This window comes from Aphis gossypii, chromosome 1 (genome assembly GCF_020184175.1).
Source record: "Aphis gossypii isolate Hap1 chromosome 1, ASM2018417v2, whole genome shotgun sequence".
In the NCBI taxonomy this organism is placed as follows: Eukaryota; Metazoa; Arthropoda; class Insecta; order Hemiptera; family Aphididae; genus Aphis; species Aphis gossypii.
The window spans coordinates 80862468-80882938 of record NC_065530.1 but is presented as its reverse complement, the minus strand read 5'-3'; the positions used below and the strand labels follow the sequence as shown (position 1 = coordinate 80882938).

General features: G+C 30.3%; 1 protein-coding gene across 3 annotated transcripts in view; it reads left to right on the top strand.

Annotated features, from left to right (window-relative positions):
* Positions 1-444: 444 nt before the first annotated feature.
* Positions 445-20471, top strand: part of LOC114122807 (sodium- and chloride-dependent GABA transporter ine-like) — a 37827-nt gene continuing 17800 nt past the window's right edge. The window contains exons 1-2 of one of the 3 annotated variants that reach the window (XM_050206284.1): positions 445-462; positions 13166-13619. In XM_050206284.1, the coding sequence (XP_050062241.1) occupies positions 13393-13619 (227 nt within the window). In that variant the 5' untranslated portion in view covers positions 445-462; positions 13166-13392. Of the gene's footprint in view, positions 463-9172; positions 9802-13165; positions 13620-20471 lie in introns of those variants that run through there. The other 2 variants (XM_050206280.1, XM_050206274.1) reach the window with 2 other exon arrangements.

Here is a 20471-nt window from a genome sequence, read left to right as displayed (position 1 = left end):
AATTAATTCACACTTGCCAATATTAAGAAATAAGAAGTACCGGACCAAATACAATGACCGGTTTTGTTGGTCACTCTTCTTGATGCACTTAAAACAAACATCATTGTTTAACCACATTAATATTATCGTATTCTAACAATAAATTATAATATTTTATAATACCAACTACTGTTCGACCTCGGTGTAAGTTAATACCGCAATTATTACGACATTTAATAGTTCTAATTCTAAGTCTATGAGCAAGTTTCCGTTACGGAGTAAGTTTTGTTTTGTAATATGTGTACTTAACAATGGCTTGGCGGTCTAATGCATTTCTAGCGGAACCTTTTAAATGTAGAAAAGTGGTTGAAAGCTGTATATGTGTGTCTAGTTATCTTCAGTGAAAATCGTTGACTGGCTTGGGCAACCCATTATGTGCGGAAGATTGGATACAACGCCTAAAAGTGTACCTTATTGGATTAAGTAAGTGCAATTCTGAACGTACTTTTTTTTAACATTTATTAGAATATATACGACATGTAATAGTAGTTACAATAAGCATATAAGCGGGAAATATAAAATATGACTGTGAAAGCATGAGGGTAGTAGCTACTAGCTACCCAGCAGTACACTCGACGTGATATTTGTTAGGCTATTTTACATTATATACATACATAATATTATGTTAGTGTTTTTTATTTGTTTTTTTCTGAACTTAGTTATTGAGAATAATGAGATTATTACAAAATACCATTAGCTACGGAGGGACACTGTGGGTAATGGGTATTTCTATACTCATCTCTAACACTCTAACATTAAGTTTTTAAATGTGTAGGACGTAGGTATATAATGTTAGGGACACATTATTATTACCACCACAAACAAAGTGTTCAGGAGTAAGTAGTTGAAATATATTTGTTTTATAATTATTATTGTTATTATTTAAGTAAACACGGTGATTTGGCACTATTTTGTGTCGGTTAAATCAGACATCATTATTAGAATGATATTATTATTTTATTTGTCACTCAATAAGCGCCGTTCTCTAGCGGCCGGGTTCGGCGTGACTGTGCCGGTGGAACGGCGTTCGCGCACAGATGGCGCTCTCGGCGTCGTCACCGACTAATCGGCCGGACGTCCTCGCTGTCGGTGAATATTTGGCGGTCTTTATACCAGGGGATCATGCTCCGACAGCGCTCGTGCGGACCGCTCACCATAAAACGCGTACGCGGCAACTCGGCCGATCCCCGCGACCGTCGCGCAGCCGTTGCCAACGCGCACGCCCGTCCATTATATTAGACGAAATTTTCCCGTACGCGGTACCGCTCGACATCGCCCATTCTCACGAAATATAATATATTAAAAATCATACATAAACATGTTGCTATGACCGTCAATCGAGTAGAGATTTGTGCGCGTTAAGAGAACCAAACTTAATAGCACGGCCAATCGACTTAAATACTTTACGAATCACGTCGTGTACAATAATTATTATAAGTGCATGTGCACCGAATATGCGCACTAGTGAATATCGTCGTATGATGCAATCTACATAGACAACAAAACAAAAAACAACTGTGCCGATAACTTTACTATACTACATAATATTATTACCAACAATACCTCAGTAGCCGTTTTTTTAGACGATAAATAGGCGTATACAAAATAAAAACGGAATTTTCTTGGATTCGTCGTGAAAAACAAAACGTTTAACTATGGTTACGTGCACGATATAGTATGTAAAAAATAGTCGAAAACGCGCAGGTCGAAATATGCGCGAAAAAGGTCGTATTACCGTTATCACACGATCACGACGTCATGAAACACCACAATATTGCGATGTGCGAAATACGTTCCAAAGCTCTAACGACGACGCTTTAGATCCTTTCGGCGACGGACTCGCGCGCCGATGCACACGCGTTTCCGGTGTCCGCGATTGTCTCCGACTCGACGACGTCGCAGGACGGGACGGCCGAACTTTGCCGTGCGCGCACGTGACACGGCGGCGCGACGACCGAATTTTCCCGCCGCGATTCGCGCGGGTCCGTTTTGGACGGCGCCGTGACGTCGACCGACCAGGATCCTATATCGCGCGCCACACGACGAGCGGCGTGAACGGTGCGTCGTCCGCGTCCCGTCGCTCTCTCCGGTTTGTCACGATTTTGTCGAGCACGACAATGCGCTCGAATCGTAACGTCGTCGTCGTCGTATTCCGTCGGTGTTGGGCGCCTCTTCCGATCGGCCGGACGGAAGTGTTCGACTGCAGCTGCGATGGAGTCCACACGGCCCGTTCGGGTTTTTTAGTGGGCGCGCATGCGCGGACGGCCGACGACCGGTGCGAACAGTTAACGGCACGAGAACAAAACATTATTGAATATAGCATATAGGTAGTACCGCGGACGACGACGGACATATCGGACGGAACACGTGCCGCGCCGTGGTCGTCGCTCCGTGAAATGCCCGGAGAACAGAGCGGCCGCCGGTACCGGACCCGACGAACGGGTCTGCCGGACTGGTTTCTGGGTGAGCGAGGCGTGGCGCGGTGGTATTGCGCGTTACTCGGTATTTTTTTTTTTTCAAAATAATAGGACCCCTCGGATCGTTGTCGTACCGCCCGACGGGGCCGGTCGTCGGTGGCGGCGGCGGCGCTCGTGACGCGGCCGCGTGACGGATGGTACCCTGGTACGAGACGCCGCGTACGGCTCGCAACAGTTTGCTCGCGCGACCACGTACAATGGCAACCGTGTATAATATGACGGCGGTAGTTCCGACCGATCTTTTTGTCGTTATTAATAATAATATTAATCGTAGTAATACGTTCGGTCTTGATGATATATTGTCGGCGTGACGCCATTTTAACAGGATATAATATAAGTCGGAGGATGTCGTCGGGAAAAAAAAGGTTGAGGACTTAACACGTTGTTCTATGATTTTCGTTTTTATCGACTTCGCTTTTCGTTGCGGACCTACGAAATTGCAAAAATACCGTACATCCGATTCTCGATTTTTCTTTTCAGACGTGTATGTTTTTGGGCTGCGTACACGTATTTTGATTTTCCGACTCTCATCGATTTTGAGTAGGTAACGCTATATCACAACTCATTATGACGTGTTACTCTATCGTCACTATCATAGTATTTGGTATTTTGGAAATTAATAATATTACTATTAAAGTAATAAAAAAAAATAACGATAGGTATATTACATTTTTGGCTTAGTTTAATTTATATTTATTCAACGATTTTTACATCTTTAACGTTTGACGTCGAGGATTGATGATAAATTAAAATTATGTTTATTTGACTTTATTTCATAATTATTTTCTAAAAATTGTAAAAAAAACCATAAAACTTATTTATGCTTCTTAAATTTCCTTTGAAATGGAAAATATCGAGTGTTAGATGAGTTTTTTTTCACCTGTGTGTCGTCAATGTGAAATTACCGAAATTTTATCGTGTAAAATCGGAGGTTGCCGCCTCCACCGCATCGTTCGGTAACGGCGGGTGTTACTATAATACCGGCGGCAACGAGAGCGCGAGCTCGAAGTCGCTCAGCCGATGCCGCTTGCCGCCTGTGTTCCTGGTACCGAAAACCTACGATTTGTGGCAGAGTGACGTAACTGCCACGTTTTGACATGGTTTATGACAGCTGGGTCGGAATAATAATAATAATACTCGCCTGTCCTGCCACCGTACTGCGTTTTTGTGGTATCGGCCGCCGCCGCCTAGTCCTACTCCATGTCACGTACTCACGTCCCGCCCCGTCGTTTCGAGTTTTCGACAAAGGTTCCCCCCCAGTCCTCGGGGCTCGGACCGAAGGGATTGTGCTCTCACTCACTTTTTCTCTGTCTCTCTCGTTCTCTCCAGAAATGTCTCTACTCTCGCTCATTCACCCTATCGCGTCCTCTCCCTTCTCTCTCAAACACTCACCCTATCTCTCTTGCGCTTCCTTTTCACTCTTTGGTTTTTGTTCCGTCGACCACAAACGGGTTTTACGTCCATGAACGTTTTGGTTTCTTTTTAGTTAACATATTATTATTATTATTATTTTTGTCTACGAACAACGAGCGTTGTCTTTCAAATTTCTATTGGCTGCTTAGTGTTTTTGTTTAACAGTGTTTGACCAAGGCCGTATCGCTGGAACAAATTTCTGTGGGAGATTTAAAATCGATTCATATATCTTCATAGTATAATTTAAAATAAATTAACATCTACTTTATCAGTTTTATCGTAAAAAATAGTATTATTACCTATACATATTATATTAAAAGACCTATAGATAAGATGTTTTATGTATTGCCATGTGATAATTTAATAAAATATTTTTGAGACTTGAACAAGAGCAAAAAGTTTTTTCTTTTGCGAAATAATAGTAATAACTAATAATTAATAAGTAATAATATTAATACTTATAAGTACCTTGTTTATTTTATGTCCTTTCTCCTTAGTTCATACGTCTCTGACTGACAGTTCTATTCCGTATTTCGAAGGAAAATTTCAATTCGGTTGTTGTTTGATTACTGAAGTTATATACTTATATATTATAATTTATAAAAAACAAAAATTCTTATTCCCGCGATTATATTATGGAAAATTAATCAATATAAACTATTAAACTGTATAATATAGATCTTTAACACAGTAATAATCAAATTATTAGATATTAACATAATTGTTTTGCTTGTAATTTAATTATTTTATCAAAAACAAGTATAAACAAACCAGTTTATTCATTATCTTTTTTTTTTTAATAACTTCAATGCAACGTTTATAATATAATTTTTAGTAATTTTTAACTTATATAATAAATACGAATATTCTCCAATATTACAATAGTATAAAATAAATAGGCTAGTACAGTAGATAGTAATTAACTAACGATTATTATATTTGACACTCACCTAACTCGAGTAGGTTAGGTTAGCTCCTAAATCCAACTGGTGAAAATAGTCCATCAAGGGGAAAAGTTGGATTAATATAGACCTAATATAACATAGTGGGTGACTCAACCTCTGGTATAACTATTAGCACTGCTACCGTCATGAAGATTTTCAGATGTTTAAACTTTTTCATGTTAAATAAATAAAAATCTTTTTAAATTTTTTATTCAAATTTGAAAAAAATCACTCACTGCTCCACTTGACAATTAATATCTAAAACATAATAGAATCATCATTGAGAATAAAACATTAGAGTTTTACACTTATATTTAAATTTAAATAATAATTAATATTTTAGTTTAATTTGATAAATAAAACAATTTATCTAATGTATCTTATGAAATATGCAAATACTAGTCCATTATAAAATATACGTAAATCATAACTCGTAAGTACGCTTATCTAATTTAATTCACTTTATATAGTATATACATCGTATATTATAAGAACACTTTATCTCAAAAAAATAAAAATTTTGCAATATTTGTTATAAAAAGATAAATAAACTGATAAATAATAATATTTTTTACAAACATAAATAATTTGAGATAACATTGTAATTCATCTTATACGTGTAGGCAATATAAAATGCTAATATGTATTTTATGTTATCGGTTACAAGGTAAGAAAAAACCTAAATTCTTGCAAAAAAATAAAATATAATATAATTTATGATAATTTAAGTAAAACCTACATACCTATTTTAATATTCAGTACATTCCTGTTTTTAAAACTTGTGTTGATGGCTCAGTGTTATACAACTAAATTTTTTAATAGTTTTTTTAGTTAAAAATATTTAAAAATTTTATTTATTTATAAAATGTGTGAAATGTGATTACCTATAATAAAAAAAACTAGTTTTTTAAAGAAGTAAACATACTTTTTAATCTTTGTACAATTTCGGTCTACATGGGTATTGGTAATTATTTAAAGTTACCTTTCTTTATTTTGTTGTTAATAGAAAATATATAGGTACTAATAAGTTTTATTTTTTAACAAGTGTATACTGTTGATTTATTTCTTATTATATACTTAATAAAATAGCTGTCTTAAACATATTCATAAAATATATAGGTAATTAAGTTTTAAATTATATATCCAATATACATATTATTTATAATTAAAATCTAATTTAACTGATGTTTTTGACGCATCTTAATGTCTGAATTCCAGTAATCCTTAGGTGCTATTATGTTATTTATGCTGATATTCGTCACTTCCAATTCGGTTTAATAATTTATAACAGAAACAGAATCACTCTGAATTTAAAATTTCCTTACAACGATTATTACAAAAACTGTGTTAAAAATAAGAAATAATAGAAAAAGTAGGTATATTTATTATTTTTTGGCGAAACCGAAATAAAAAAAAAAAAAGATTATATTAGTGTATTATCTTAATTTAAAAAGTCCTATATATATTAGATGTCAAATATTTAATTTTATAATGATATATGTATTATGCGTATACAAGATAAGAAGTCAATAAAATACTTCAATTTTAAACTTCGAGGATAACTTTGAATAGAAAATTGGATCTAGTTTATACTCTTGAGAGATAAATTTATTTTAAATATATTTGAAGTTAGAATTTTGATGAAATTCGTCAAAATCGCAAAATACCTACTTACTATTTTGTGGTTAAATGCATAAAACACTTTTCTTTTTATACCTAAATGTTGAATATTTTAATACAAGATTTAGAAATAGTTCATACTTAAACCATAAAATCTAATGTATATTATAATATATAAAACCAATTATTTTTATAAACATTTTAATTTAAAATATGGATGAATTTATTTATTTTAAAGAAAAATAATAATGTTAATTTTGTTGTAATTTAAAAACATTATTTGTTAAAACTTTAGGTAAAATAAATAACTTTAATAGCTACATTAAAAAACATATCACAGAATGTTAATAGAATGTTAACTGGCAAACCGTCTCTACTCAAAATCATTTTTCATTTGCAAAGATAGATCATTGAATTCAAATTTAACAAACCCATAAAAGTGACCCACTCGACACCTAATTCATACCAGAGTGGTATCCTCATCTGTTTTATGTTAAATTCGTCCTTGAATAGTATACTAATCAAACTTATAATATTGTATCATTCATGAAACATGCTATAAGTTCTAATAGCCAAATCTGCAGTACTAAATATTTTAATGAATGTATTTAAATGAGATTTTACGTTTCAATAATATTAATTATTAGATGTAATGTGTCGAATAGTTTCCGTGTGTTAGACTAAATAATGGCTTTGCATGAAAATATGATTATTATACTGTTTATTAACTATAAAATATGTGTATACCTATTCTCGTCATAAAAATGTTGTATTATATATAATATTATGAATTGTGCAACGAGGGAAATTTGTACCTGCAATATTGTGCTTACCGCAGCTCTTAGCTTTGAAAATACACATACATACCTATTTATTACTAATTATTATCTATACTATAATATTATGATAATACGTAGTGTTTGTACTTATATACAAGATTAATCTTTTAACAGTGGATACCCATTATGTTTGTTGATTTTTGTGATTTTAGATTCTGAGTGGTTCGTATTCGTTTTTCATAGATTTTTTTTTGTGTCTGTCATCAAATCTTACCACCTTAGAACAGAATATTTATCATTGAATTTAAATTATCATATCCATATTATTACAGTGAGCTATTAAAAAATGATGAAATATCCAAGCCCATCAAAATCAACAGTATAGCAATAATGTATTTTAATGTATTTAATAATCTATGGCATGACGCTCAGAATGTTACTGTATAAACATCAAATCTTTATCAAACCGTTTTTTGCATGCACTCTGAATTTCACAGAGTAGGTACCTGTGACTATTGACTATTTTCTTGTTCGTAAACTTAAAATGATTGTAAAAATAACAAGCTTTTACACTTTAATATTTTTATCTCCAAACATTGCAATGTAATTTTCTCGATATACTTATTATATTAGACATTCTTCAAACAATTTATAAAAAATTTTAATTTATGCAAAATTTAACCATGATAATGAATAGTGTTAACTGATCAACCTATTACATGTGTAGAATATAAAATGCGTATACATATATAAATATAAATATACCAAGTGATTCATTCAATTTAAAACTTATGTTTTTTATAATACATAGGTATAATTCTAACAATCGTTATAAAATAATGTTTTTGAAAAAAATTATAATTATACAATTTTATATCGATATTTTTTTTTTAAGTTTTTTCTTTTTTAAATGACAACACACATTTTTAAATTCATATACCAAATCAGAATAATATTCGAAGTATTTAGATACATGACAACTAATTAATCTCAGATAAATAGGTAACAATATAAGGTACAAACAGATATGAGCGTATATTTAAAGTTACGCTCGTAACTCGTTCGTACTTCGAAAAATATTCTGCTCTGTAATAAGAAATAATTAAAAACGTGTTTTCATTTAAACATCGTAAAAGCCCTTGAAAAAAAAACACTAAAAAACGATAAAAAAAATGATATAAATATAATATTTTCAAAAATATCGTTTTGCAATGACTAAATCATATGAAAATTGTTGAAATCGTATAGCCGTATTGCATATTATTATCTCATTCAAATAGGTATTATAGGTACTATTGGAAATTTAGACCGCGAACTATATATGATTATCTCGTCGATGTACGATACGGCATGACGTATACTACTATTATATGTCGTAATGCAGTCCTATTACTCTCTTTACATTATAATACTATGTATACAGTTGCGGTGTCTGTGCGCCAAAGAACGCGGATCGCGCACGACGATAAAAATATTATTAATGATCCGGACGACTGCATCCGGACGAGTGTCCACGTCGTCGTATAGTAAAACGTTTCGCATTTCGCGTTTGATCGTATCGATTCGCGCGGGATACTTTCTACGACATTATATGTATATCGAAGAAAAAATTGTAACGCCATGACTATATCCGGAGAGCTGGCGGCCGGTATACATTTTGCGAATTCAAAAATCGAAACGCGTCGAGAAAAAAAATAAACCGTTTTTTTCCTTCCCCGCGGCAACCGGTTGCGCGCCCTGTAAATATATATCGATAACCAATAACGACGCGCGAGCGCTGTGATAATGAAAACCGGAGCTCGCGCGATTACACGAAATATAATAATAATAATAAATAATAATAATAATGTAATCTACCGCGTGTTGGTGGGTGGGGGAACGAGCACTCGCGCGCGTCTCCCGAGTGTCGATCGCACGTCGATCCGTCTGTGCAGTCCGGCGTACATCGCGCCAATCGTCGTACCACGCGCGCAACATCGGGCACCGGCATCGCTATGATATTATAAAACGTTATTATTTTCACCTTATCGATAAGGACATAAAAATCGCGACAGACGCGTCCTGGCCACAGTCGATAAAGTAACACACACACACACACACACACACAGTAAATAATTATTTAATAATACAAGTAACATTACGTACTCGTCACTTTAAACCGAAGCGTATACAACCCCGAGGCAGACGCCATGTCCACGATCGTCGAACCGGGGGTGCCGACCATCTAGGCCGAGATAATATAAATTCGACGGAGATCGCAATAATTATTTCGTACGAAAACGCACTAGCGTTCGGTTAACTTCGTAAGGGTATATACAATAATATAGTATTATATATTATACGCGTCTATACCACGCGGGTACCATCGTCGTAAAGCGTAATATATCGCCATGTCTGCCGGACTCAAACGGAACATCAACAACAACGTGATCGACACCACCGCCGACCGGAAATGGAGCCCGGAAGTCCATACGAAAATATTCATACCGCCCATTACTGTCACGGAACCTCGAACGAAATTGACCAAAGGTAGGACCGGTAGCGAGAGCGCGCGAATCTGCAGATGACCGTCAGATGACCGTCTGGAACTGCAGCGGTGCATCGTGTCTGTATCAAAATATTATGTATATATACTACATAGGATATACCAAAATGTTTACACGTCGATGCGTACTTGATATTATATTGCCACTGTTACTGTTTTTTTTATTCTAATCGGTGCCATTAGCTTTTTCTCTGTTTAATTTCCACACCGACTCTTTTCGCCAACCGTAAAGATGAGTGGTATTATAGGAAGTACCTCCTATGTTAATACATTTATGATCACGAAATAATTTCGTTACGTTGTTTCATATATGGTGCGTATTGTGATTTGTGACACATCGTGCACCACACGCATATGACATAGCTGGTAAACTCATCAGCTATACATACAATATAATATATATATAATATTGTAATACGTTCATATAGTCAGGCTTAAGTACGTATATTTTAGTTCAATGAACCGTTTTGTACAATTTATTTTAAAAGCAAAATCGTGTTTGATTTTACAGTTCATTCACACTTTTACAACGAATTAATGTTTTGACGTTGAACAATAATTGACTGGTGTAGTAGTGTTGTTTCATTATCATCAAAAATAACTTTTTTTTTAAGTTAACAAAAATTTATACATATAGCAATAAAAACAATTATTTGATTGTACTGTTTTTATAAAATAAATAAATCCTACTTTGGTTCGCAATTAACTCTTGAGATAGAAGGGGGCATCAATTAACATTTTTCTCTGTTATACACATATAATATACTAAAAGTATTTATCTGTATTTCATTCATTGTGATGATTACATTATTGAAATTAAGGCATTATTACCTTAATTATAACAATTATAAAAATTAACATTATCTATGATTTTTTTGACGCTTTTTTGGTATTTTCATTTTTAAGAGTGATTATAATTTTTTTTAGTTTTAATAATTAGAAAAGAATTATTAATAAATTATCAATAGTAATTATTTAAAACTTTTCTAAAAATAAAATTAATAGAAAAGCTTCTGACAAAACACTGCTAATAGGTACTTTTCTTCAATATACATTTTATAATATAGGTTATAAGTCTATAATCATATACCTTAATAATTTTAACAATGTAATTTTAATGAGTAAAAAATGGTAAAATTATACGAGGTACCTATTACACATAATATGTAATATGAAAAAAAAAAAAACTGGTGTTCCTCTTAATATGATACATACATTTGTCTGTAACTAAGTCAATGTACCTAATAGTAATGAAATAATACAGGTTACGTTACGTTAGGTTATGTAGGTGATAAATTATTTAGGTATATTAAATATTTATGTATTTGCTATTTATCATACACAAATACTTTATTTTTTTAAATTATATATTTTTTTACATATTTACACATTATTTTTTTTTCTAATATATTTATAGATCATTTTATAAAAGTAAAGTACCTATAATTTAAATAAAATGTACAACTTTTTATTCATCATCTAAAATTTAAAACATTTATATCCATTTGGATGATACATAAAATACTAACGAACCATTATCTGTATGCATCATTTAATTATTTTGATTATTGCATACATACTTAATAGTTGTTACCTAAATGTTTTATGCAACAAGAATATGAAATAAATTAAGATGTAATATATATTTATATTTTATAAATATATTTTACCAGGATATTAATTTAAGTTACATATTTTAAAAACTTATTAGACGAAGTAAACAAATATGCAGTGTGTAAGAAAATAATGTACTATAAGGTATACTAAAAATTGTAAAATTAAATAAATTGAAAAATATATATAATTGAGTATAGATATTTTCTTATTTAATTCTATAGTGTAAAAATTTAAATATTTTTCTATAAAACTCATTATTCATCAAATGTAGGTACCACCTATCTATTTATAATTATTTATAGAATAAAATATAGATTATACAAAAATATATAATTAAATATAGTAATAAGTATTACCAAGGATGGTAAGATATATTGGGTGATTCCCCGAGTATACTTACCTACTTTCCCCAATTTTTCTTTTAATTATAAATTCATTAAAATTATAATTTTTTTAAATATATTTTAAAAACCTTTGATTTTTTATAAAATTTAATAATTTTTTAATGGTAATATTACGATTCCCTTTTTACTATAAATTGTTAAAGAAAATATGCTTTTGAAAATGTTGATGTATAAAAATCGAAAATTTAACAATTATTTATACAATTTTAGGGTATAATTATTTATGATAACAGGTTTAAAAGATCTTGAGGCTATCATATTTTACAATTTTATAATTTGCAAAGATTATTCGATTATAAGACTAAAATTTTACATAGATTTCATATTTTATCTAAAATCATTATTAAAATATAGTACTATACTATTTATTTTTTGTTAGTACACAAAGCGTAATAACTCAGAAATTACTTGTTTGAATTTTCATTTGGATGTGTCAACATTTTCAATAAATATGAATAGTAATTTAGATACATTGACTGTAAATACCACATACTTAAACATACTGATACTAATATATAAATAAATAATATAGTTATATTAGATACCTACAGTATATAACTATGTAGATAGAAATCAGTTAGGAATTGCTTTTTTAGTCGAAATATTTTTTTTAAATATTTAGTCATTTAATATGTTTATTATGAATCTACTTGCTTAAACCATATTCTACGGACGAAATTCAAAAATCCAAAATATTAAAGTATTTTCCAATCTTAACCTAACCTCGATTTCTACCAATTCTTTACACAGTTCGAAACAGTTTTCAAACCAACTCGCAAAATATTCAGGCTTTGAATTGAGATACTGAGTCACCCAACTATTATTATGACTTTCTAGGCACAGTATCTATTAATTTCTTACTCAGAAAGCCCTAAAAGCCCTAGTTTTGACTACTACACTCGAGTGAAAAAATTAGTGGGAATAAATTTAGGTATATATTATATTTAAGGTGTCCAGCATTCAGCAATAAATCAAACGCGTTATATTATACATTTTTTGGAATAAATTAGTTATTGGCTTCCTATACTCCATCTGTTAAGTAAAAGAACATGTGGCGGCCTAACGGCGCAAATCGGTTCTTCTGCGCATCCTTATGCGACACCTTTCGATAATGAAACCGATTTCGATAACAAAGTGTCGCGTGGAGATCCACAGAGTCTTAATGTGTCTTCTCGATGGATACGATGGACAGAGTATCTACAATCTACATATTATTATTTTGATATTGCGTATATTATACATATATTATATATCGTAATAATGAAAATATAACTACCACTTAATAAAATACGACGTAATGTGTTTATGATATTGGGTTTTCCAACAGAAGTCGGCGCTACAACTGCTCAACAAGAGCCGCAGCGGAAGTACGTGACGACGGCGGTAGGCAGCAGCGGAAGCGACAGTAGCGATGGTGGATGTGCGAGTGGTGGTGGTGTGGGAAGGGGTCGTCGGCATCCGGCGTCACGAAGTGGTTCGTATCGTGGCCAGCCGCAGCCGTTGTCGCCCAGCCTCCGATCGCTCGGCGTGCCGGGCTCACCGTCCGCGGCCGCGATGGCCATCGGCTCCGCAAATCACAGCTCGACCTACGGCAGCGGTGGCATGAACGCTTCGTCACACCACCAGCAACGGGACGCGTCGCCGCTCCGGTCTTGGTCGGACGCCGTTTCCGTCAGATCACTGGCGTCCATCGGTATGGGCTCGACGGACGGTCGGAAGCTGACCATCGCCAAAGTGCCCACGTCGCCAGCGGAATTGCTCAACTTAGCCAGCCCTCAAACGTAATATATACAATTAAATCGTTATACTTATTGATATTATAGTCTCCCTCTGTGAAACTAAGAAGTTTAACACGCACGTGGGGTACAACAAAAATATTATACGTCCATTTTGGTTGAAATAACTGAGATGCAACTTAAATATTTTGCCATAACATTAAATCTCATTAAAAACGAAGACTAACACGCGTGCGGTTACATTTCATATTTTCAAACCTAGGTTAAGAGTTTAAGACCCTTGAATTATTATTAAAAACTGCCTTATAAATTAAACGATTTCAACAAAAAATTATTTATATACAAATTTGTCATAGAAATTGTTTGACATTTTAAGAGATTTTGAAAATATTTAGACTACTTTTGGAGATATTGGAGGTATTAGCAAGTAAATTTCAAAACTTTAAATTTAGATCCGAAATTTTAATACAAACTATTACATAGTTATATAATATTTATCATATAACCTACTATTAATTATTATTATTATTTATTATACACGTCATACTAAGTTTTAAGTTCTATTTCTGAAAATTTCGAAAATTTTATTTTGATTATAAACATTTTAAGTGGATATCTATGTGAAACTCAATTTTGTATTTTACTCTAGTTCCAATAATTAAATGATAAAACATTCTTTAAATTAGATTGCTATTCGATCCGTCAATAATGTAATAAGTACAACGACATGCATCTAATTTACTCATGAAAAAAAATATTACGCCAGAGGACGAATCCCCGGTTTCCCCACCCTATAGTTCCTGCCCTGTCTCTAACAGTCTCTCTATCTGTTTTGAACGTAATAATTACTTGACTTTTTCTTCCGTTATTATATTATTATTATTATTATTTATACAACGGCACTCGTGTGGGCACGCGTCTTTATTTGCGGCGTTACTCACGCACGCCCATTATACCTAATGACGTTCAGGACCAGCCCTGGGCACGAAAACCGGCCGACAATAATTATTATGCGTATTGGAATTATTTCACTTATTTCGCGAACCAGTTATTTATTTTTTTTTTTGCACTAATTTAGTGCGTCGAGCACCTACATAGCGCGATCGGTCGACATAATTGTTATGCGGGGAAAAGATGAAAAAAACTATCTTATATACTTATATGCGAAAACATTTTACATTAATACTATAATAATATAATACATTAGTTATTAGTATAATATTATAGCAAATCTTGTACAGATTGACGCATACCAACAGTAATTATTAATTATAAATTATGATAAATCATCGAAAATGTTTTTGGTTAGTACCCGTTATTATAATATTCATATACATAAAGTGCTGAAATGAACCAATCGAGCGGTTTTCGCCTCGTTCTATACTATTATTTTAGATTATTATTATCAATTATCATTATGTATAATTATACAAAGATTTGCGGAATTACAGTTACCGCTGCGATATATTATAGTCTCTATTATTCGATATGTGTGCAAATAATTTATTATACAGCACTTATAGCAGGTACTAATAAGACGTATTAAGTATGGTGACTGTGTACGAAAATAAATTTATTACACTTGAAATCCGTGTATTAATTCATTTGAATTAAATTTTTATTATCTAAATTGTAATGCCTGCATAATATAGACTATGACTAGGTTTATGTAAAAAATATGTTATTTAATTATATGATGCATATAGGTAGGTTAGGGTATAGAGGTGTAAATTTCGAATAAAAAACTCAGTGAAAATTCTAAAATACTGGTCATTAGAACAATGTTGTGTAACTTCCCTAGTAAATAGATAAAAAAACAAAAGACGATACTATTGATTGTACATCATACATATTAAAATACAATTAATATTGTTATTACTATGACAATATTGTTGTGTTAAGCTATTGTCGTTCTTGCTTATATCTATTCCAATACATAAAGTAAGTTTAGATTTCTATCGCGTTGTTCAGTATTGCGTATGTTTGTACAATAAGGTAAATAATTCTAAAGATCATAGTATATATTATACCATTGATTATACCTATGGTGGCTATAAATAGATGAAACCGACACCTATTGTTGTTTCATTTAAACTGTAATTTAATTTTAAATAACAAAAACAAATTTAGTTTATAATGTGTGTTTTAAATGAAAAACAAGACCAATAAATTATTTTAAATTTTTTGAAAACCATTCTATTATCAATTATTAGTATGTATACAATACATTTGAATTTAATCTAAATATTTTGAATTTTTAAATTTTTCTATGTTGAAACAAATGGACATAATACTGGATTATACTGATAATTTTTTTTTTAAATGCGTATGCATACATTTACAAATACGTAAGTTTTGTCATTTCTACAAACATTGTTATTAATAACTTCATTTAAGTGTTTGAATCAATTGTAAAATTTTTAAAAAGCAGAGCATATGAACATCGACAAGTGCTAGATGTAATAATTCTTAAACACTTATCATATCATCTTCAAATAATTATTCTATACGATAAATAAAGACATGGTTTCATCTGTATTTTGCTACATAATTATTCTTAACAAATATTGAAATTAAGCATATTTAGCATAATATGAATGTTACAATAATGATAAAAAAAACTAATATTTTTAGATTGATTAATAAAGTTTTAGAACATTTTCCGAACGGTTTCCGCCGTTCTATTTATTTATTTTTTTTTTTAATAATTTAAAATAACTATTGAAAACCCATAGATCTTTATACTTTCAAATAAAAGTTATTTACTTTATAATTTAATTATGTATAGTCGTATAAGTACTTATTTAGTTAAAATATTGTCTATTTTATTGTTAATAAATATACAATATAATGATATAGTCCTTAAATATTTTCCTACTAGACATGGATAGGTATTAAAGTATCGTAGGTCGTTTTATATATAATACTATAATTATTATTTGCATAAAAAATATTTTGAAGATAATAAAAAGTTGAATTTTAAGTAATCGTAAATCTAGAAAAAAATAAAAATTTGTATTCATTACTATATTTTTTTGTTCCTAGGTAATGAAATATTATGCATGTTTACTATAAAAATTACCTTTACCGCTGTTACCGGTACATTGTTAATATAATATAATTCCCACAAATTAGTAGTTTTTAACACGCGTTTATATATATATATATATAAATATATAATACATATATTTTGTAGTCGTAAAACATAATAACCACCAGTAAAATAATAATAAACCTAACATAGTATTTGCGAATTATAAACATTTGATATGCACATGTTCAAGTGCTCCGACCATATAGACTCCATATTATAGATTGATCGGGAGTATAAGTGGGAAATTCACCTATATATTACCTCAATGTATACAACACTGCATGTGTAGTAGATAATTTACTGGCAAATATTCAGGTATATTATATAAAAGAATTAAGTTAACTTATACGTAAATTATTAAGGAGGTGGGAAAAATAAAAATATCTCGAGATGTATGATAGATGAAGGTTTGATATTATTTCAACATGTTCAATAAATTATAACTTCTCTTATTATTTTTTTTTATTATTATTTTATAAAGAGGGAGGGGACTTTGTCATAGGCGTCCTCCAACAAATATATTATATCATACAGTAGTATTATTAATTAAAAATAGTATTAATTATATTATTTATTTTTATTTTTTATTTTTTATTTTGTTCTAATACCCTCCTCTAAAATTTAGTTTACCTCATCTGAAGATTTAGTTTAGATACGGGACTGTGTAGCCTTCGAATCCCTATATCAGCATCCATAGATTTTGATGGAAAATAATTATTGATATTATGTTAAAAATTATTTCGTATTTATTCCCGTGTCACATAAAAAACGGAAAATCCTTATAATTAGTTAATACTTGCGTTTTCAGAAGAAAAATGTATACCTATTTTATATTTACATGTAAAATGCGTCACCTCATGTTCCCTTTCGATACAGCTGATAATAATGCCGTACTATACGAGCTAATACGCATGACTTATACACACGTTAGGTATAACATGCATATATACTTGTTATCGTATACTTTTATTGCAACTGTGTTGCCGTTTTTTTCATTTAATCTGTTAATCATCGTACCAGACAAAGTCTCCAATAATCATAATTTATACTCTTTTATCGTCTTATGGGTATTTACGCGTTAAACGTCGTTATATTATATCATATACCTATATTATTATAATACGCTTATAAAAATCGACAATGCGTAACACGGTTTATATTATAAACAATAGGACGATAAACTCTACGGTTTACAAACCGATATTAATCGGACCTGATGTGATTAATTTTAATTACAACTGGTTAGCATCGGCTATTTTCGAGGAACTCGCAATGAAAGTATCCGATGAGTTTCGACCGTCTATCGAGTTTGCATTTTTCAGTTACTTATAATAGTGAAACTCGCGTGCAAGTATAAGACATCCTCCTTAAAACTATTACAAATAATTATTTTGGTACATGTATACATATATATATATATATATATATAGATAGATACATAAGACATATTTTATAAATCTGTTGTTTTTTTTTTTATATACCTATATTAATTTAAAGTAACAAAATAACATTTAAAAAAACAGAAATTTCGTTATTTTTTTCATTATTGCAACTATGAAATATTGATATTTTGGAATTTTAAAACGACTAGAGTCTGAAAAAATTGATTTAATAATTACTTTAATTTAGACTATACATTTTTTATTTTTAAACAATTGATTTTTAATAATTTAAATTATATTATGATATTATATCAATATAAACACTTGCTGTTTATTGTTTAACCATAGTTAAAATTTTTATTACATAACTATGTAAATGATGTTCATAATAGCTTTTAATGCATTTTAATCTTCTATAAAATATTAACCATTGGAGCAAATTTAGAAAAAACGCTGTTATTTCTTATTTGCGATTCTATGACGCGTAAAAGTTCTAACTTATTGATTAAAGTATTATATAATTATATTAGGTACATTATTCATATTGTAAAATTTCGTTAATATATTATATTCTTAGAAATTTGAAATTTAAAAAAATTGTGCCTACCTATATATTGTAATCAAAGCATAAAAAAACAATTACTGCGTAATAATATTAGTTCGTTGTATCACTTGTATCTATATAACATGATATATGGATATAGATAAATCTCCGGGCATGATGTCATTGTATAGTATTTATTATGTTTATATATCTTTAAGGTATAACTGCAAACTTCAGCTATATAGAGATTACTGATTAGTTGTTATTAATATTTTTAGGCCCTCATCCGAAAAGATCACTCGTAATCATATCAACCGATTTATAACCGCGTTTTGCAGCGGTCAATGCCAGTAATCACCTTGAACTTACTGATATAATATAATAATGATAATAATAATACGGACCTTGTCAACGAGAAATGTTTTATGCAGCCTTTTGTCGGTTATAATTTACGTTTGCCATCAACTATTATGGGCACTGTATTATTATTTATTGTTTTTTTTTTCGAAAAACGGATGTACAAAGATGTCATTATCACGATGGACAATCCAAGGTTAGAAATTGCGAGTGCGCACGACATATATAAATATATTATATGTGATGTACAGGCAATTTTTAATGGAGGGAACAGATGATCCGGATCTAAAACCTGAACAAGCTTGTTTCCAAGTGTAATTAAGTTCTTTCTTTCCGATTAAATGTATCCGGGGACCTAATAAGCTATAATTATAAAAACACAATCATATAAGTTCGAAGTACGACTAGTGAACTATAGTAGTCACAGATTTTTTATTTATTTTAGTTTCATTCATTAATAAACTATTATATTCCTTTTTTTTGTAAAAACATAAAATTATTAACAAATATGATTTGCTGAATGGAGAATACCTTTTTACAATATTGTTCATTAACAAAATATTAGGTATTAGTATATCTATATCTACTTAATACTTATATCTATAAAGTATATTAAGAACAATATAATATCATACATTATACAGAGTGTTTCTACAACACACAGTCATACTCTATGAAATAGCTAAAAAACTAAATTTTAAGAACTATTTTTATCCACAAAATATTATGGGTATTTTTATATTTTTGCTATTAAAACAACTTATAGTTTTATAAAATAAAGTTACTATGAAAATAAAGCGCAAGTTGTGATAAACAATAACAATATTAGATAATAGGCACCTGTTGCTTTTGTAAAATAACATTTTTATCTGATCATAATTGGAATTTTATTTTAATTTATGGATTGTAGAATCTACTACCTGGGCCTATTATGTCAATCAATAATTGGGTTAGGTTTTTTAATTTATCACCTTTTCCATTAATACGATAATATTTTGCTGATTTTAGAAAAATAATCTCAATGAACACTTCTTTAAAAAAATATATTTCTAAAATATTAATTACAAGATAAACAAATTTTTATTATGCAGTAAAACTTCCATGATATTAACTCATGGCCAACAAAAATAATTTATATTATAGAGAGAAACTAAATTAGGTACACAAATTTAGTTACGTATAACATGGTTGTAACTATTATAGTTCTCAAAAATATTTCGTCAAACAGAAAGTTTCATGAAATTTAAGTTTGATATAAATTAAATAAATGATAGAATATCATTTTCTTATTATAATAAAAAATATTTAAATTCAAGGTTATTCATTCTAAAATTTTATTTTGTATATATTTTAAATATCAATAAAATAAAAATTGTAGATATAATATTTCAATTTAAAGTTTAAACCATTTAAAATATTTATAAGTTAAGTATACAATTATAAAATTAAAAACTTACAAAAAATACGTTTATTTGAATTTTTGTTTTAATCGAGTATGGCATTGGACACTTAAAAGTAGT